This window comes from Dicentrarchus labrax, unplaced genomic scaffold (assembly GCF_905237075.1).
Source record: "Dicentrarchus labrax unplaced genomic scaffold, dlabrax2021, whole genome shotgun sequence".
NCBI lineage: Eukaryota > Metazoa > Chordata > Actinopteri > Moronidae > Dicentrarchus > Dicentrarchus labrax.
Genome location: NW_026136715.1, coordinates 22,483,268 through 22,505,251, shown reverse-complemented (window position 1 = coordinate 22,505,251; position 21,984 = coordinate 22,483,268). Strand labels below are relative to the sequence as shown.

At 39.5% G+C, this 21,984-nt stretch overlaps 1 protein-coding gene across 5 annotated transcripts in view; it reads left to right on the top strand.

Moving 5' to 3' along the window:
* The first annotated feature begins 1,672 nt into the window (after positions 1-1,672).
* mib2 (MIB E3 ubiquitin protein ligase 2) overlaps positions 1,673-21,984 on the top strand; it is a 44,041-nt gene continuing 23,729 nt past the window's right edge. The window contains exons 1-3 of one of the 5 annotated variants that reach the window (XM_051424724.1): positions 1,673-1,837; positions 14,334-14,726; positions 15,524-15,695. In XM_051424724.1, coding sequence (XP_051280684.1) covers positions 14,504-14,726; positions 15,524-15,695 — 395 coding nt within the window. In that variant the 5' untranslated portion in view covers positions 1,673-1,837; positions 14,334-14,503. Of the gene's footprint in view, positions 1,838-2,878; positions 3,085-6,236; positions 6,324-7,626; positions 7,779-14,333; positions 14,727-15,523; positions 15,696-21,984 lie in introns of those variants that run through there. The other 4 variants (XM_051424722.1, XM_051424725.1, XM_051424723.1 and 1 more) reach the window with 4 other exon arrangements.

Here is a 21,984-nt window from a genome sequence, read left to right as displayed (position 1 = left end):
CATTTTGGATCAGAGCTGAAGCAGTTCACTTTTCTTCCAGCCTAAAAAAAAAAATTATAATAGAACATGCAAAGTGAGCAGTCTGATGTTGAATGACAAATGAAGAGTGTACAAATAGCTTTTGATGTATATGGTAGAAAAATAATTCAAAATATGAAAAAACATTGATTTAGGTTAACTTACATTGGAGATACTGTATATACAAGGTATGAGAAGAGACCCAGCAGCACCTGAATGTTCGTTCAAAATGTGGCTGTTAAATGTCATCAACGTATTGTTGAACCAAAAATGTATAGCCTAGTTTCATAATCCTCAATCTACAACCGTGCTTACAAACCAGCATTCATTCCTTTATACAGACATTCCCATTGTGTTGGTAGAGAGCAGCAAGCTACAAACCTCACACACTGTTTCTACATGAAAAACTCCAGTTTTCAGTCTACATTATTTGCTTTGTATCAATGCTACAAGTGACAACTTGGAAAGAAACAATTTACAGTCTACAAAGAGACAGATAATGGACACCACAGGAATATATGATTTAATGTCAATTTTATTTTATGTCCCCTGTGATGTGACATAACATGCCACCCCCTTTTTTGCCTGTTCTTTTTCAGTCAAAACAACACTTGTTTCATTTGATATGAACAGTACTTAGTAAATGAATTAGAGTCAGTATATATGAAAATATAATTATTTTTCAATGAAATCGCGGTAACTGCATTTACAAAACAAATCTGGATTTGTGTAGCAGGGTATTTGTCAGCAGGGGGCGGTATTGAACAACCATTTAGCTTGCACAGAACCCTTTACAGGCTCTGTAATTCCTGTTAAATGCCCTATTTGCGGGATCATAAATATCAGTTCAACTGGTTGGTCTCATTATCTGTCTTTAAAATTTCAATTTGTATTATTAATAAATCAATTCAATGTGCATTGTCATTATGTATTTTAATGTATGATTTGATTATGATTTAATATTCTTATCACTTTGTATTTAGTATATCCTATTCATTGTCCTGTCTTCATATGCACAAGCATTTGCCTTTTTTACATTAGTTCTAGTGTTTGAGTGCATTTAGACTCACACACTTTAACAGGGTTGTCTGTAGCTGCTCCGGTTTCCACCCACAGCCCTAAGATATGTGGGGCGGATGAATTGGAAAATGGAAATTGCCCCTCCCATGTTGTAAATATAGTAAATAGTTAATTAAAATTCTAATAAACAAGTTCATACCAGCCTTTGTGTCTCAGAATATAGATATAATATTAATATGATCATTACAATTACAGCTAAGGTTATGCTGAAGTAAAGGCAGGTAGTGAATGAAAAATATGACACATATCAGATCTGAGGAGCCAACTGACTGTTAAAGGCCCCTTGGTCAGCAGGGGTCCATCAAATACCTAATTACAAGTGTTTTGGGGGAATTGTGACATGTTTTTGTCTTGTGTTTGTATTGCACTGAAACTGAATATGCAATAAAAATCTACTTCTATCGAAATATATTACACTGTTTATTTAATTCATTAAGAAACAGTGGAAAGCATAAGCACGTCCACCTGAGAAGATGTTTCTTTTCTCCAGCGGCTGGTTACGTGAAACCAAACGGAGTATAATTCAGGACGTGTTGTGTTTATTACGAGGAGCACGTGAAGGCAGCATTAGTAGTGACGTAACGCATGGGCGTGTTGTCATGGCTATGTGCTGTAAAACCTTTCAATATTGTAACGTTAAATACTTATTTGTCCTGAAACTAGCCATGTCAGCGTTGGTGCTGGACGGCGACATGGAATTATATTTTATCACAAAGTGAACATCCCTGACAAAGGCCCGGTAAGTAGCTACACCATGAAAGAAGTTGTTTTTAATACCAATAAACGATGGTCAAACATGAGTTAGCTATTAGCTAGCGTCAATGTTAATGTACAAGCTAACGTTAGTAGTACGCACGACCCCACCATCCTCTCTTATTACAGAGCCACGGAGAATCCTGTCCACACTCCGGCCAAATTATTGTTATGCTGGTTGTTAACGTTATATGCTTGATAATGCCGAATTTGCATGTGATCCACCCAGCGGCTTCTACAGAGATGAAACGTGTCCGGTTAATTTGGTAGTCAAAGATAGACTAAATCAAAACAGCGTTATATTATTATTATTATTATTATTATTATTATTATTATTATTATTATATTATGGTGGGCGATAGAAAGCAGCTCGAGCCGGTTCTCAATGTTTGCTGTTCATTTTAGAAACTGACACTTTAGCTATAACAAGAAATGCTGGTGGTTATATGATTGCCGAGTAAAACAACGAGTTTCGTCTAACAATTTGCTGCAAGTCTGTCCTTTTCATACAGTATACGCGCCCTTCACAGAAACCAAAGTAATTCAGTTGGCACATTTTGAACGACGTTTGGTGGCGGTGATGTTTCCAGATAAGAGAACAGGTAGTGGCTGCGCTTTTACTTGACTAGCAGGTAAGCTAAGCGCGGCTAGCTGGCTATTGGGGATGTCATGGTTGTTTTACTATACCTGTCACCTTTGGCCAAGTTGTCAGTCTGTACTTTACATTGTGTTGAATGGTATGAACAGTTAAAAGAAAAGAGTGTAAGGAGCACACCTAAACTCTTTTCATCAATAATAGGAGCAGTGTTATAATAATATAATAATAATAATAATAATAATAATAACAATTGGCTTCCTGAGTCTGGTGGTGAGGTGCTGAACTGACATATGTTAGTACTATGACAGTTTGCTGTATGAAGAGCTGTTGCTGTTAAACGAGTCCTATCCCTTTGCACCTGTCATCGTCCTGGTCATTTGATGAAGCAGAGCCCAGCTGCAGCTGTCACACACTGGAGCTGCACACTGGCCACAGTGAGGACTGCTCTCAGCCACACCTACTTGGGAGCAACGTTTCAGTCATCTGCTGTTTCTTTGTCTTGTTGCCCCTTCTTGGCTCCACAAATCTAAATCACAACAGTCAAGCTTGAAATGGGTGCTGGCTTACATCAGAGAAATGAGGTGTTGATTGCAAGTGAGAAGAAATGGGGAAGATATTGTGTGGAAATTCTCAAGGTAAGACTTTTTGATGCTTGGGATAACTTTAGGAAAAGGTTTAGCTCTGTGGGCATTGCTCTGTTGGTAATTTAAAGGCAGCCTGTACAAAACTAGCCTTTAGTAGTATGGCGCCTGTTTTTGACTTTGTATTTTAGTGCTTGGTCTGTGAATAGACCTTTTCCCTATAAATTCTTGGCATGCATTTGTTTCCGGAAGGTTTCTCTTTAGCAGTTTAAGACTGAAAGGCAAACAACTTCTACATCATGTCCCCAGACAATGTGAATATGGCAGAGAGAGATATTAGAGATATTCTTATTTTAATACATTTGATGCCCACCATAACTGTGGGTGTGAGATTATAGCAACTGTTTGTTTGAATGGGGAATGTTAACAGTGTCTCCACATCACTTTTCAAACATGCTGTGTGTTTATTAACAAAATAATTGTATTCCTGGCTGACAGACTGGAATGAGATTCAAATATGGAGCTTGACACTAGCTGTCACCACAGTACAGTAACAGTTTTCACAGTAACCAGTATGGTTAGCCACAGGCTAAAACCAGTATTTTTTGACTGAGGTTGCAGAATGCAGAATTTGTGACAAATAACCGCCGGCTTTAAATGTGATCATTTTCTGCTGTTCTGTTTTCCAGTCAAATGTTATTCCTCTTGGAAACATGAATGTGTACTCGTATGATAGAAAATCAATTTTTGCTTCAGAATCATTTCATTTTTGGCCATTTTTGGCAATCCAAACTTCACCTTTTACCATTGCAACCAGACTTACACTATTGACTGGTGAGCTGCTCTCTGCTTTGCCTAAGGTGAGACTATAAAAATGTGTTGACAGTTTTGAGGTATATGTCCTATTACAATATTAGTTCATAGCAGACAATGTTGGAAATGAATGAGCAGGACTGCTGCATGGTAGTAATAGATTTACAGTACATTTGTACAATATGCCAAAAACAGACGTTCCCATCCTATAATGAGTTACCCAGTTGAATTTCCAGAAAAAAGCAGCATATCAAGATATATATCAACATCACAATATAAAATAAAATGTATGCTGTGACAGAAGATTTTATCGTCCACCAGCTGACCAGGATCTTTCCAGCTGGACTGAGGATTCAGACTAAAAGCCTTCTGGCCACAAGCCAGTCCTGTAATAGTTACAAAGATGACAGTTTGAGTTGCAAATATATCATGCTGTCCTGAGAGAGTCAGCACCTCAGAGTCATCCAGTTTGATATAGACTGAATAAATGCCATTGATCTCTGTGAGAATATTTGGTGCTCATGGCAGCAGTTTGTAAGAGGATAGGATCCAGTAGGAGTACCTACGGTCCAAGCAGCAGGTCCAGATTAGGAAGCATGTTTTTCTTCCTCAAATTTTTATTATTCTGTTTCCTTAAGTTGAGTACACTGTTGGACAAGTGAGATTGAAGTTGGTATGCCATCATGCTGATAGTCAGGTTTGAATTCACAGTGCATGTATGTTATGTGCTTTGGCCTGAGCAATAAGATTGGCTTGCTCAAGTAGTCAAGGCCAGTGTACACAGGACAGGAATAGAACTGAGTATTTGAGGAATGTCATGTTTGCTGTTCCCACTAGTATTTTTGTAATATACTGGAAGTTCCAACAATGCTTGGTTACCTGCCAGAATGGTTAATCAGACACACAGTTGTATCCCAGCATCTAGGCTTTGTGTTTATCCCAGACTGCTGCAAACCCATATTTCATATTTCAGCAGTCCTCTCAGTCTGATGACTGCGATGTTTGTTTGTTTGTTTGTTTGTTTGTTTGTTTGTTTGTGTGTGTGTGTGTGTGTGTGTGTGTGTGTGTGTGTGTGTGTGTGTGTGTGTATTGGAAGAGGAGCCATGCGAATGAATGCTTCCTTTTTATAGGATCAAGCTCAACTGGTCTATTACACGAACAGCAGCAGCTTTGTTTACAAGATTGGAGAGTGGAGTAATGAACTTTATTATAAGCCTGTGTCTCAACCACTTCCGAAGCCCCCCATTAATTCATTGGCTAGTCATGCCCTGGCAATACCAGCTGTACATTCACGTGTGTGCCAGCATCGGCAGAATGATTTTCTGGCCGGTTTTTGGAACCATATTGTTTATGTCTCCCACAGCTGTGGTCACATTAGACAGCATCATTCAAGACTAAGCATTCGGAAACACCATACATACACAATCTCCCTCTTCCCTGTTATCCGTGTGAGCTCGGAGGAGACTCCGGGCTGGTATTGCCAGCTCACCAGCAGCGGTTACACAAACCAGTTTGCAACTGAAAATGAGGATCATGGCAGGTGCCCATTCATCAAAATCTCCTCCAACCCTGCCCCACCCCTTTTTTCCCCCCGGAGCACCCCCTCCCCTTCCACACACACCCCACCAAAAAAAAAAATAACAACACCCAGACCCTCCCCCTTGATACGTATTTCCCCTCCCCCCTCCCCCTCTGTCCTGTGCTTGTCTGCTCATTGGCAGCAGAGCGAATAGTGTCCCCGTGGGCTATGAAAGAGAGGGCCGTACATCCTTATGTAGAGCTTGATGCGCATGTGTTCGTACATATTGATCAGTAAACACAGTGTGTCGGCTTCACATGCGTGTTGCTGGCGCTCATGTCCCCGGTGATGGAATATAGCATCAGAGGAGTCCTATGCGGCGCAAAGCCCATTGGCCTGTTTTTATGCGAGAGCGAGGGAACGTCAACCTGAATGCAGCGCTTGTCGCACAGCTGCTCTCCCTGGCCATCCTCCTCCCTCTCCTCTCCTCTCCTCTCCTCCTCCACGGTGGTAATCCTTGCTGACACAACGCACAAAGGACTAAATGCTGGCTGCATCCTCCAGCAGCAGGACTCTCTCTTCTTCTTCCTCCAGCTCTGATCCTCTATAGCCACGCTCTTCGCCTGTACAGCAGGACGCTGTTTTCTGTAAGACTGCTTGCAACTGTATGTAACATCTCTGGAATACCAGCCTGGCTGCCCTCCTCCTCCGCCCCCTGTATGTCCTCCTCCTCCTCCTCTTTCTCCTTGGCCAGTTCATTCAGGGAGCGCATCAGCACAGGGCTTCAGCCTTGAGGAGGCGTTTTTTTTTATCTCGTTGGAAGCTTGTAGGACCACTGGTGGCTCATTTACCCCCCCCCCATCTGGTGCATTCATGTAGCAGGAGGTAGGAGCTGCTTGCTCTCCTTCCCTATTTTTGTCGGTTTCCCTGTACACCCTACTGCACATCACTATTCCAACAGGTAAACCGGCTAAACAAGACATGCTTTATTTATCAAGTGATGCAGTTTCAGTCTTGTCTGTTTGGGTAATACTTGCACGTCTTTCTTGTAAATCCATGTGATTATGCTGTTCATGTTTGATGGTAAACATGACGGTATATTTTCTTCTGGTCAGTTTGAATCTTTGGAAAATAAATTAGATTAGCCATACAGTGTCCTTCTTCTATGAAACATGGCTGCTTCTATTTTCATCAGACTGTGGACAAATGTGCTGAATTCACTGTTTACTTCCCAGTAAGGTGAAATTATCACGTGCAAAGATAACACGCATACAGCCGGTATGCGTCCTCGGCCTAGCATGGCCACGATTGTACCTCATGTCATTGCAATCTGTAGTAAAGCTAGTAAGACGTGCTAAGCAGGCAGTTAGACATCTGGCTGGCTTGGCTGCTGCTATCAGTGGTGACGATCAAAAAGTTTGTCCTGACCTGCAGACACATATGTTGATGCCAAAGTTATGCAAAGTAGTTTTCGGTTTTAGTGTATAGATTCTTGAGTGGAGGCAGCCTAATCACAGTATGTTTAGTGTCTAGGTTCAATTGAGTTTGAGTGTATTACTGTAGAAATAGCTATTATTACATTAGGTACTTAATTATATCATCTAGACAGTGGCTAAGGTACTATCAGGGATTTTAATCACACAGTGTGGGTGTGGGATTCCTTTTAAGGAGCAGGATTGTGTTGCTGAGAATACACTATTGATTTTCATCTATCAAGCACTTAATGAAATGATCTTTTCCAGACAAGAGCCTAGATAAGATTGAATGATTTATTTGTTTTGGGTGAAGTTGGTACAAATTGGCATTGAGAGCTTAATGCACATGTAGCAACATGTGCCTCAATATTGACTTTTGAAATGACGTTTGACTTGAGGTCTAAGCCTGCACTGATGGAGCTCAACAGTTTTGACTTACACTAGTGTGAATCTGTCCCATTTAACAGGACACAAGCCTAGCCAAGAAATGATCAAAGGATCCTCCACACTCATGTGACATTACAATAGCCCATTGTAATACGAGGTGATGTATTTACCACTTCTCTTTTCTAAGTTATTTCTTTACCATACACAGCTAGAATCTTGTTATTTTTTTTAGATAAGGCATCATGCTTGTCCAGTCCTTGAGCAACATCTGTCAGGAAAAAAAAAAAAAAAAAAAATCAAGCAGGCAAAGGAAAAAAGAACCGCATGTTCCAAAACAAAGAGCAAAGTTCACAGCAAACCAAATACTGAGGATGTGCCGGAAAGGGTTCACTCCCCCGTGAGTAGGATGACTGCATCATAGCGCTCAGGATTTCAGATGGTCCTGCTGGTTGACTTGGGATACAGTAATAGCAGTGCAAAGGCTTGTGGTGTCACGGCACGCTGGAATCATACAGCTGCCAACATGTTCAAAAGTGGGCTGAAGATCATGGGGAGTGAGTATGATAATCCACTATAATTTGATATGGTAATCTCAGTAGAGTTTCATCCAATATGCAGTAAGTGTTCTTAAGGAAAATGTTTTGCTGTGGCAGAGTTTTTGTGAAAGGCTTCAGGGATAAAGTTTGCTGATAGGAACAATTCTGTCTGTATCAAGTTGCTTTTTAAATCTGTCCTTGTGGCCATTAAGCTTTGTAAGGATACTTTTGGACAGAGCAGACAAAAAATATTTGGAGATGTCAGTGTCGTACATTTTGGATTTGTTTCAATAGTTGTATGATTGTTTAATTATATGTGATCATTACGAATTATTTTCCACCCTGCGCAGTACACAGTGCTTGTTTGAGTGAGATTTTAAAAATGGAAGGTAGGCCAGGCAGAAGCCTGACATGGAAAATGGAGAGTCCTATTTTAGGCCTGTCGCCCACAATGAAGAAATCTTTGTAAATGTGTTATTTAGTCAGGGTCCTTATTGATTTTCCTGAAAGTCCTCTGGCCACCAGATGTTTCTGACATGAACCAGTTCCAGCAGGTTTCTGCTCATATCTGATATTAAAGCTGATGAGGCTTAAGTCATAGAGCCTCTGTGTAGATTGCACTTTGCTAAGCGTTTAGGTCCAGTGGCAGAGATATAAAAAAAACAGCAGAGGCAAACAGCCTCATCTTATTAGACATTAGAGCGAGGATATAAGCCAGTCAGACCACGTGTCACAGGACATACAGCCCAATCAGGCCTTTGCTGCTTCACACAGTAGCACACATCTAATGGCACTGGGTCTGCCAATAATAATACTCCTGACTCATTTTCCATTTTGATGTTGCCCAGTGATTGTCATCAGTGTGCAGATCTAGGTCTGCCCGTGTGCTGGGTAAAGAATTACAAATATGCTATATCTGCTTAGTGAAATCATCCATGTATGTAGGTAGTCTGTCATGTCACTACACCCTGAGCCTTAAACAAAACCGAAGGGACATGTGTACCATTATTGTATTGATTCTAAAATATTTTTTTTAACAATGTCCAACCAACCGGCCAGTCACGGAGAAGACCAACAACAGTTCTGTCATGGACTATTATTCAATCCTGCCTCCACAGATCTGCCGTCTCACTTCCTCTTGCATCCGTGGAGACTAATCACGTGGGAGTCCAGTCCCAATGCAACACTCTGTGTGTCTGGTCTACCAGCGCTACACTGCATTTTACATTGTGTGCCCTTTGGTCACATTTGAGAGGAAACATGCTTCACAACACAAAGACATATTGCTGTAGTTTAGTACAGTGCCACAGTTGCAAATAGGCCCGGAGATTTCACACTGTGTGTCCTGATGCACTATACACTCACTATCGCTGTATTTTTAATATACAGTACACTCATAATGGGAGAGTACAATATCACATGTAGTTAATACTTGTTGATTTTAAAGTTTTCATTTTTGCATCAACCCAATCCTCGATCACTCACAGTTTATACAAAATGGCGCAATACTTTACATTTTTAAATACTAAGAGTGACTCCTCTGCTTCACAGAAAATTTAATTTAATGGGAATTTAGTCTGCTGGTAGTGATTTAATTTAAAAATGGATTGTTTCTTAATAATTTCCACCATATTTGTTTACAAAAATGTAAAATGATACCTCAATTACATTGATGATTGGATATTGTATGTATTAAGCACCATTTGTAGCAGCAAAAAGCTTTCAAATTGAACCTTCAGTAGCATAATAAACCTACTTTGTGTGGATTTGTTTATGGTGTTGTGTTTATTGGTGTTATCGCCAAACGCCTGTCTGGTTGTTTGTGTGAAGGCAGTTGACTTGCCCTCCCAGATTGGCCCTCAGCAGTGTTGTATGACGGAAGCCAGCCCATCTGTTATTGCAGGCAGAGGGCTGTAATCCTGCCTGTCTTAGCTCTAGGTCTATCTATAAACTATGATTTGTCAAATCATTAAAATTTCAAGAAGTGGGTTAAACCAGTGGACCCTGTCCAGGTTATGCTTATTATAATTTTGCACACTTCTGTTTGTCATTTGGACACCGATAATTAGTAATTGGCAGATTATATTTTGTTTTAACTTGTTACGTAAAAGGTGCAACACTTAGGAGGATCTGTTGGCAGAAAAGGAATATAATAGTCATAGGTATGTTTTCATTAGTGTATATTCACCCAGAAATAAGAATTGTATGTTTGTTACCTTTTTAGAATGAGCCGTTTTTATCCACATAGAGAGCAGATCCCCTTCCACAGAGTCCGCCATGTTGAACCACCATGTTTCTACAGGGTGTGTGTGTGGTGGAGGGGTGGGGGTTAATGTGTAAAGCTCTTTGTGTTACATTTTGCTTGTGTGAAACGTGCTATACAAATAAAGTCTGATAGATGGACTGATATTGGCAACTTCATTGCTAGATGCCACCAAATCCTACACACTGGTCCTTTTAATACCAAAATTTGGAATATTATTTTGATAGACTGTGTCTCTGACAGTTGTATATTCTTACTAATCAGTGCTCTGTGAAAACTGTTTTAACATTATAGGTAATAGTTGTCGCATCTTGGTTATCGGAGATTTCAGAGATTTTAGGGTCATTCACTCCTGTAAGTGAACTAGCAAACAATCAGAAAAGGTTTCGTCATCAAGTCCATTGGCAGTACAGTCCTAGAATTTGGCCTGCTGGTTGCTGCAGATAACATTACACACAAAACCACCAGATATGGAAATGCATAAGTAAACACAGAAATGTAAATACAAAAATTTAAGTTGGCGTGTATACTGTGCGGGCCAAAAGTGTATTTTGTCAGTTTAAAACCAACTAAATGATTTTCACATCCACATTTTTTTAGTTCTTACAACTGTGCTCCAAAAACTTAATTAATAGTCACTCTGAAAGCTTTCTGAAAGGGTTTGTAAGGCATGTCTTGCATGTTTTTTCCCTTAATAGCTGCAGAGTTGTGATTTCCAAAGCTAGTGAGGCTGCTTTACTGTAATGGCAGTCCCAAATTTCAACAAGAGGTAATAACTTTGTTGGTATGTACTAATCACTCGCTGCTGTTTAAGATGCAATTTTGAGATTCACTCTTATTCTGGCAGCAGCCATCTGTCAACACCAAAAAATAACATGCTTTGGGATTTAAGAAGATGAGGGTATTTCTACAAAATATTTTTGCCAATAGCAGCTTAAACTTCCTATTCACTCTTTTTCTGGAGCTTGGTGTGTAAGTAGAGTTATCACCCTGTGTCACGTCTGCTTGTCGGTACCAGTCCTGGTTTATTTAATAATGAGATATAATAATAAGATATCGGTGTGATCGGCCTGAATTTTCTCTGGAACAACACAGTGTGGGGGCAGCAGAGTGGGAGGCGGTGGGTATGTGTGGGTAGTAGAACAGTTTTAAATGTAGGTGGTAAGTTAAGTTTTTGTCTGCAGAATGCTAGATTCTGTGCCTGTTTTATTGTAAAATTTGAAGTTAGGCTTTCCAGTGTCATGGATTCTCCTCCCTAGGTTTCAGTGGTGAGCGTTTTTAGGCTGGCTAAGGATTCATCATAATTGTATTCTCAGTTAATAGTGAATCAACTTGGCATTTCCAACATCTATCCACACCCAGAATGCTGAGAGCTGAGTAAAAGCCGTCCACTGCCTGTGACACCTCCTCCATTTGCATGTTAAAATGTTAGATGATTAGCTGGGATATTATTTCAGTGTATTAAAGAGGCTAAGCTGTCATTTTGGACAGAAAATGGGAGTATAAGCAGCCTGCTTTCCCTCCTTTGATCCCCTACATACCATATGTTTTCATGCTTAAGCAGATGCCTTTAATACCAAAATGACATTGTAATCTTGATAAGCGTGCAAGTGTAATCTCAGCCACATTACAGACATCTGTCTGCCCTAATATTGAAAGTTTTTTTTTTTAACTAAACCCTGTCTGACTATCAGGTTATACCAAAAAAAAGCATATTGGGATAAAATGACAAGATAAATAGAGGGTATCTGGTGAGTTTAAGGCTAGAGTCACATAAATGTGGATAGACTTTAAAGCAGCATTTAGGCCTACATGGTGAAAGTTTCCTTTCTACACCTGCATTTATAAATCATTGACTAAATATTTGCTGTCTAGACTGTCCACAGAAAAAGCCTCTTCATAGTCTTTCCACTTTAGATGAATGATGGTTGTAAACAGGGAAATGATGGATTAACATCACCATCTGCTTAGGAATGTGGTCTTAGACATAGACTCTTTTAATAAAAATGGCACTTAAGCTCTGCTCTGTGACTGCAGACTACCTCTGCAATATGTGTTACACTATGGCCAATCCGTAATGCAGAGGCTGATGCATCTTTCTGCTTCTGTTGTTGTTCTGTCTGTTGATAACAGATATGTATTTAACAAAAATATATTTTTTTCCTCTTACCTGTAGTGCTATTTATCATCTAGCTTTTTTTGGTGTGAGTCACAGAGTTTTGGAGATATCGGCCATAGAGGTATTTGCCTTCTCTCCAATATAATAGAACTAGACGGCACTCGGCTTGTACGAGTGCACAGAGAGCTAATAAAAATACAATACAGCAGTCTTTTTCCAGGAATCATGTCCCAGTTACTCAAGATTATCCACACACCTTGTTGTGAGCAGTTTCATGTAGGAACTAACGTTATTTACTTTCTACCAAACTAACGTTACACCCGCCAGTCGTTAGCTGAACCTTAGCTATCTCAGTGACGCTAGGTGAGCTGGCTAACGTTACAGCTTAGCCCGTAATGTTTACATCCTGCGCCATCGAGACAAGGTCGGTGGATCATCTTGAGTAAACAGGTCATAATTTCAAGTCAAGTCCTATCTGGTTCCATTATATTCCAGAGAATATACAAACATTATATATCTATATCGATACCTATATCTATATCTATAGATATATAGATATATAGAATATACAAACATAAAATATATATATATATATATATATAGATATATATATATATATATATATATATATATATATATATATATATATCTATATATATATATATATCTATATCGATATCTATATCTATATCTATATATATATATATAGATATAGATATATCTATATATATATATATATAATATAAAATAAATATATATATATATAATATAAATATATATAATATATATAATATAGATAAATATAACTAAAAAAAAAACCAAAACCCAGCAACTCACACCATTATTGATTGATTTTGCAGTGAACTGCCCCTTTCATATTGCTGGAAAGTGGATGTTGGTTTGTATGTTTGTGAAAGGTTTATCACATTATAATATGACTCTTCACTACAATGTATAAGGCCTACTAGGTAGCACAGTACATATGGGGTGTTAACACACAGCAGAACCTGTGAGTGTAAGTCTGTCTTTACAGTGAAAAGTGCCAACAATCAGGGTATGTGCTTCACTGGGGCCGTGTGTTAGCCTAGTTTGACAGCACTTACGTGAAAGATTATTCATCATTGTTTGCCTTCCTCATGTGACATATGTCAGATCTCTTCAGCAAGCTTTCTACTTAAACACTGTTTTTTAGGAAAGAAACATAAAACACAATGCACCTTCTGTGGGCTTTTATTTGAAAGCTGTAGTTGTATTGTTGGTAGTACATATGGATAAATGTTATACACTGTCCTTCAGTTATACAAGCCTGCAGTTTTCCTTTTCTGCAACCTCCTAAAGATTCTTTTTTTGTATGATTAGACACAGAAATAGCAGTACAATGGAACAATGCACCAGTGCAAAAAATTATATTTCTGATGTGTCACATCACATGTGATTAATGGTTGTGATTGGATATTTGCTGATTGTCATACTCCTCAGCAAAAGTTCCTTTCCATATTGCTGACTCAAGCTGCCACATAAATGCTGCTTCCTTCCTGCATTAGTTCTCGTTTCTAGCAGCGGCATCCATTCAAAAACACTGGAGTCATCAGCCAAGTGTGTGAATGTGGGAGTTCTTATGTCTGTCCAGATTTTGAGTATTTTATATCTTCTTGGGAATATTTTAGGATTTCAGTTCAAACATACTGTCCATAATCTCAGATTCATGTAGAATGTTTCTCTAGGATGTAGGACACAACCTGCACTTTGTGATTGCTAGTTTGGGGGTTAGCTTTAGGTAGTGTTAGGGTTGAGGTTTAGGACCTGAATAAAGCCAATGGATGTAAGTACAAAAGTGTGTGTGTGTGTGTGTGTGTGTGTGTGTGTTTGTCAGTGTCAGGTCAAGGCTTGATTAGCACAGCAGGGTGTAGCAGTCATGTCCAGCTGCTCTCTACAGAAGTGTGCCATGATACACAGCAAGGACTCCAGTAAATGATCCACCAGCAAAGAGAGAAACCCTACGCTGAAATTAATTAAACATATGGCACGTTGCCTTATGAGTCCCTCAGCAGCCACCGACAGACACGTAGTCAGACAACACACAGGTTGTGTGATGTTCCTCATTTAAAAGCAACAGTTTCCACAAGTTAGCAAGGATTTTTAGTGTTTTTCTCCTCAGGTTTCATTCAACTTTATCTTCTCTTACCTCCAGTCACCCCTGATTTGTTGCCGGAAACACCGCTGGTGCCGTCCCTGACAGCAATATCGTCGGCACGAACCAGCTGCATCTCGCAGAAGCCCCGCAGGCGTAGCGGAAGTGACAGTGCTGCCAGGCCCCGGCCGTTGCGCTCAGCCCCCAGGCCAGGCCCTAGCCAAGGCAGCATGGAGGTGGGCATGCGCGTGGTGCGTGGCCTGGACTGGAAATGGGGTAACCAGGATGATGGCGAGGGCCATGTGGGCACTGTGGTGGAGATTGGGCGGCAGGGCAGCACCACCACACCAGACAAGACAGTGGTGGTGCAGTGGGACAGCGGCACGCGAACCAACTACCGCACAGGCTACCAGGGTTCCTTTGACCTGCTACTTTATGATAACGCTCAAATCGGTAAGCACTCATGACTCGAGTTGTACTGACACACTGAACTAGTTCAGCATTAGAATATTTACAATACCAGTGCACGTAACATACCAGTATTCTATAAACCCTGTTCTATTTTTAATAAAAACAGTATTTCTGTTTAATCAATTTGCAGCTACCCACATACTTTTGATCATAGAAAACATAACAATGCCATACTCAAATTCATGTACCTACCCTACTGGGTCATGAGAATTTGGGACCTTTTAAGATGAGGTCATTGGCTGGACAACATTGAGAACCCTGTCCTAACCACAAATGATCAGCTGTATATTAATTGAATATTTGTGCCTGTTTGTCATTGTGGTGAGTCCCGCAGCTTTCACAAAGCCCATTTGGACTAATCAGCTGAGTATCATCAGCCATCCAGCTCTATTTTGGACTTGAATGACACAGACATAAACGCAGGACTCATTAGCATTTTGCTCCATTTAAAGTGATATTTTTCTGCCTCAGAAGCTTGCCCTTCAATTAATGAAGTGAATGAAGAGGAGGAGGAGAGATGAGGAGCTGAGGGGGTGGGGGTATTTTTGTCGTACTGTTTGTGCCTCAGTTCCTCCACATCTCATGATATTAGCCACTGTGATAAGTAACATCGGTAATGACATGACATACGCCTTGAATGCTTCAGTGACTTGCAGATATGTTGAAGTATCGTACTTCTATCTTACTATGCAGGACATGACATGTAGAATAGAAATACAAGGCGTGTTGTATTTATAACCCCACTCACTTTTCTTCAACCGCCTCTCCTTCCCCCGCAGGTGTGCGCCACTCCAACATCATCTGTGACAGCTGCAAGAAGCATGGAATCATGGGAATGCGATGGAAGTGCAAGGTGTGCTTCGACTATGACCTGTGCACCCAGTGTTACATGAACAACAAGCACGACCTGAGCCACGCTTTCGAGCGTTACGAGACGGCACACTCCCAGCCGTGAGTACTATGCTGCCATCTCCCCAGCACAATTGATCCTCATTGAAATTCTAATTAACGTGTCTTCCGTTGTTAAGTCTCTGTTGTGCTTGCTCAGTTCAAATCCAGTTCCACTCGTAGGAGGTAAGACCTTAATAGTGTTGTTTCCTCCAATTAACTTTCATTAGTCTGTTGTCTGTCTACACGGACCTGGTCAGATATAATCAGGGGCTTTTTTCCTAAAGACTGTATTTTATTAAGTTAATGACAGATACAGATTTTTAAATATATATATATATATATATATATATATATATATATATATATAGTAGTATCAGTGGGATAGGATAACATTGCTGAGAGTGGATTGTTAACATGTTAATATTGAAGCAGGGCTATTCAGATCAATTAGAAAGCCTACATATTTAAAGAGCATTTTACCTCAATAAATAAAACAGTAAATTTATATTTTATATATATTTCCCTTTATTGGCCCTGAAATACAGAGAATCAAAAGAAAAGCGCTGGAGGTGTCTTGATTGGGTTTTCTCCCTTTCATTTCTGCATTTTCCAGGCTTTACAAAAAAACTTTCAACCAATAACCATTGTTCTCTGTTCTCTACTAGGATTCACTTTATTTCTGTCAGCTACAGTTCATTGTAGCCCAAAGAAAAATAACCAAGCTATAGCCTGGTTTGCATAATTAATGGTAAATAATGTTACTTGTAATTGGTGCCAGGTTTGTGCTGTGATGGTTGTTTCTGTGTGTTAAGTCAGCTTAGGCAAACCACACTTGGCCTTGTTGTGGATAAATGTTTAGTGAGCTGATTCTAAGCGTCCTCTGTATCCAGATTTACTGGAGTGAGTTCTCCCTTCAGAATCTACTCTTCTGCATCAGTTCACAGTAAAGCCCCAAACTGCTTCAGGCACTGTCTGAATGTCAGCTGGATGGCCTGTTCTCATTTTAACGAGGTGATATGTATGACCCAGATTTCTTCTATAGTTTAGCCTGGTCCAGGTCCAACACTGACTGTTCCATGTATTTTCCGGTGCCTGCTGTCTGTTGAATTGTGTAAACAGGGGTGACTTGACTTGTTACTCTTTAGCTTCGATTTGATTACATCTTCGAATTAACTATAAGGTTCAAGAGTCCAACTCCTAGTGCTCGTATCAAAAACAACAGTGTCACAGACGAGGCAACACAACAAATAAATAAGTTCCTGAGCAAAGGGATGAAAATGTATTCCCATTATTAGGGGAGCAAAGTTATGGTTTTGCTACCCCAATTTCTGTCTAAACTTATCATCATACAGTCCCAACAATCAGGTGATTATATATAAACAGCCTTTATCAGTGATCATTTTACTGTTTTCAGCAACTGACACAAACAATTAATAAAAAGATCATACATTTCAGTTTCAGTTGGTTCAGTCGAAGCTGTCGCTGATCTTTTGCCACAGCAGACTTTTGCTGTCAATCACAGTCTGTCAGTCCACACAGGAGTCTGACTATTTACCAGGTTGAGAAACATGCCATTTCACTTAACTTCTATTATGGACTGAAAATTTAACATAGGAAAAGATATGCTAGCTAAAAGTAGGATTGTACTGAAATAACAATTAGATTTGTGAGTAAACGTTGGCTAACTTTGCTCTTTTGATATCTGGCTGATCGGACAGGATTTGGGGGAGATGGGACGTTCGCAACAGACTAATATTAATGTTTGGGATATAGTGGAGGGTAAAAACACATAAATGCAGTTTACACTTCTTTCTTAGGCTACATAATGTTTAGAATTTGAACTATGAAATATCCATTATTCTAATAATGATTTTCTGTCCTGATCAACCCTATTAATACTGTTCTTTATGCATTCTTGGTTTTCATAGCACTCTCAATCTAACTAATTTAGACTAATGCAGGTGACTGTTTGTCGAGTTAATCTAAGAGGTTAGATGCTATGGAAATGCAAAATTTGTTTTAACTCTTTTTTTTTTCTTAGTCAGGGACCCCAAGATCCCTTGCTAATTGTGTGCATCTTTCCAAGTGTGCTTCCCCATTTTAAAACATAACCAGGCGCCCATGTGAACCGTTACACTCTTACCTCCAGATCTTGACTTGTTCATGACTTTAATCCAGTGCCCTTGCCGTTTTTGTTTTCACTTCCTGCTATCATTTTCTGTGGTCACATTCACACTAGATATGAGAGACGTCTTTATTAAAGTCTCATTTTGGATTTAGGTTGCGTCCACATTTGATAAGGGACCATTTTGATGCTCTGATGGTTGGGGTGGAAATGGAGCTGCACACCACTTACAGATTCTGACTTTAAGTGAAACCTGGCCTCTGCCAGTGAGACAAAATAGTGCAGTAATCATTTAGCATTCTGACAGTAGTTGGAATCTCATTTCATCTCCCACCTCAGTTTCTCTTCAGAGGTATTGATTTGTCATTGAGGCCCAAATGTTGTTTGGCTCAGCAGTGTCCTTCATTAAGGTGCTGTTTTTTGGTAGATCTAACACCTTTACGTGACCTTCCAAACCAATCGGCACAGGCCACTGCCCTTAGCTGTGGACACTGGACAAATACTTGTTTTCAGTAACAAACCATTTTTCTCATGGGGGGCAATATTAAAGTGTCAGTGTAATGATTTGTAATCATTTACAATATAGTACACAATTTCAGTTTTAGGATACCTGAACGTAAGATTCTATCAACAAATTGAAAGGTGAGGATCGTGTGTTTGATCATTGTTGAGATTGATTAGAAAAGATTAAAGTGTATTATAGCAACCAGCCTTTGTGGGTGAATAGTGCTACTATTGTTTAAGCATTCCCATCTTTAATCTGAGTTATTTAAAGGTTGTTTGTAATACCAAGCAACTGTGGTATGTCACATCTGAGTGAGACAAAGATAAACCTGGAAAACTAAAAATAAATCAAAAGAGAATCTCTACTTTTCTGGGTTGAGGCACTTTTATAACAGTGCTACCATTTAAATGTATAATACAGCCATATGTGTTTTAAAGACTCAATCTTACTGTAAGAAATTTGCTGTTGTTTGGCAGTCTTATTCTGTATGAATATTTTATAGTTTAGTTGTGTGACATTGGTAGAGGTCAAGAAACACACGTAAAATGTCAATTGAAAGTAATTTAAACCCCATGAATGTTTCATATAGAATTGATAAAGAATACTGACAAGATTAAGATTTGAAAGCATAACGTGCCTTTGATATTTAGTGCTACATTTCCTGAGTGGGGTGGCCTTGGCTCAGGTGGTAGAGTGGGTTGTTAGTGGTCGTTGGTAGTCCGAGCGCCTTGCATGGCAGCTCCGTTGGCATCGGTGTGTGAGAGTGTGTCTGAATGATATTGTAAAGCGTTTGTCTGTTAAGGTAGAAAAGCGTTATATATTAGTGCAGTCCATTTACCATTCAAATGAATGAATATTGCCTTTCAGAATTCTGGCATCCCTGTAATGAGTTTCACTAATGACATTGAGAAAATGGAGCTCACTTCTGAATGGATCAACGTCACTGATCACACACTGGGACTGTTTCCATTATGGCTCTCAGGGAGATTATTTTAATGAAACATGAATGGTATATTGATGTCCATAAGTGGCATAAAATACTGAGATCCAGCTGAAGTCAATCACACGTCCAACTTGTGTATAGAGTTACTATTTATTGTCTTTTTATTTACTGTCCACAGTGCTTAGGATGTTGTTTTGGTATTCATCATTGACCAAGTGTACAAGTTCTGTATTTGATTAATGACAGCAGTGTGAACTTGTTTAGACAGACTTCAATATGACTTCCCATATTTTATCTAGCATTGCTTGTTCTGCTCCACTCAGTATTCCAATCAGTCCTTTAATTTCTCCAATCCATGTCCTATTTGCAATTATACACCCCCTGGAGCTGAAATTATACTAAAAGCTTTTTTCAGCTTTCAGAAAACATATTTTGCTCAAGTATTACATATTATTGAACAAATTGAGTTTTACACCGTGGTTTTAAATTGGATTGAAATTTGACCTACAAGGTCAACCTTTGTTACAGACTTATATAACAAATATTAAAGAATACATACGTAATGATTCATTATGTCTTGCTTAGCTATGTCCAAGTTTTTAAACACAGGTGCTTTTTTTATGTATTGTATATAAATAAATAAAATGTCTTCTCTCGTCATCCTTTTATCAAAGACATCTTTGCATGATCTCAGTGAAAATGGAGTTGCAGTTATTGCTCAGCAGTGGGACAGAGTGTTCATCTGGGAAAACATCACATGAAAGTCACTTCTTTTCTCGAATGAAATAGAGGAGCACTCTATAGTTTGTGGTGCCAAACACACAGTACTTCTTTATTTCCAGACCACTCTGACCCATATTTCACTGACAGCATTTCAAAAGACTAATTTATTATCTGGCAGTCATGGGACACACTTGATATTTGCCTGGAAAGGCAAATTTAGCTTGGTTTCATAATGAGTGGGACTTTGTGTTGTGCCAGCAGTGATTTATGTGAGGAGACTTGGGTTTGGGCTTAACATAGTTAAGAGGGACTCCTTTCATGTGGACCAAACATGTGTGAGGCTTTAATGGCAACTTCAGCAGGGCAGATCTATTTGTAGTTTATAGACCTACTGTAGGCAGAAACTTTATTTGTGTCCTGAGGGGACAATGGGAAGTTGTCAACGCTATAAAGTGCTGCAGCACGCTGACACTCGAGCTGTACCATCATCGTGTGAGACCTGAGCCGGATGTACTGTACAGAATTGTTCCATTGTAATTACAACAGATTTAACTGGATTAGCATGCTAACATTCTCAGCTGTGCAGATTAGCATGTTAACATTTTCAACTTCCTAGAAGACATGTATTAGGTAACAGGTGTTAGATACGTAGTATATCAAGGTGCAATAATAGCTCTGCACCAGTGTTGTGCATTATTTGACTGTTGTGTGTTCCCTCAACACTGATTAGGGCTTTATTTTTATTGTAAATCTTCAGGATCTGAGTTTGATTCAATTATTTTTGTAGTAAAACTTTTCGGACTTGTGCTGTAACTGCAGATAGCTGTTCAGTATTCTGGACGGCTCACTGCGTCCTGCATTTGGCTATGACTCTTGTGTTTTAATACTACATTGAGACGTGCGTGCATGCTGACAGTGCTCAGAGCAGCATATGCATGCACCATATGTTTACGAGGAGATGGTTGGTATGCAGCCGGTTAATCGGCTCTTCACCACAAACAACACACACACAGTTCCAGAAAACCTGTCGGGTCAACTCAATGCCTAATCCTTTCTTTGCACATACACTGCCTCATATGACCTCCCCAACTCCCACCCTGTAGTCACGTTTAAGGCATGTCCAACTCAGCCCCACTACTGGCCTGCAGAGTTTTCCAGTGCTTTCTTGCCAGAATTGCCTGGAATTTCCACCTAAATTTGGTTCGAGTAGTCTAACTGGAATTTCTTTGCTCATTTCTTGACGTGTGTATGTAGATTTTTGCACTTCTTCCTCATTTCCACCGCTGTCTTCTTCAGTGTATTTAAAAAGGGCTTCGGTCCTGGTAGGTGGTAGGTGAAGTGTGGACTAAAGCAAAGTTGTTAGACAATGTATTGATGCATCTTTTGGAAGTTGTGTCTTATTAAACATAGTCTGCTTTAGTCTGGATTTGTGTTTCACAGTAGTAAAAGTACCACATGCACATTAGAGGAAGTACAGTAAATGCAAACAGGGTGAACATTGTAAACCATGATACTTTGAGGTGAAAGCTCTGTGCCTCATGCTACGCACAACTGTTATCATTACACAAATGTATAAACTGACATCCACTACTTGTTTACGTGAATATTATCTTGTGAAATTGTTTGTGGTGTAATAGTAATTCTATGCATTCCACTGCCTTTATTTCAAAACAGTCCCTAACCTTTGGCTGACTGTTGACCCAGCCGTTGTGTCAGTAGGTGTAGGTTTCCTGCCCTCATCCCGTCTGGGAGCAGGGTGACATTTGGTCAAGCAGGATTAGAAATCCTGATCCCTTGAAAGGGCTGTTGTCTTTCCCAAAGTACTTACACTGAGAAACAACATGTAAACAACACTGAGGTCATGATTCTTTTTCATGGAAAAGAGACATCTGTCAGTTACATCCACTTTACTATTTCTAAATAATTAAGGAATCAACTGGTAAACTAGCTTTCCTGTCCTGAACAAATTACTTTTCTGTCCTGGTCTGAACTAAATCTGCTTTGCCTTGTCAGGAAATTGGCACAGCTTTCTTCATTATCTACATGACTGTTA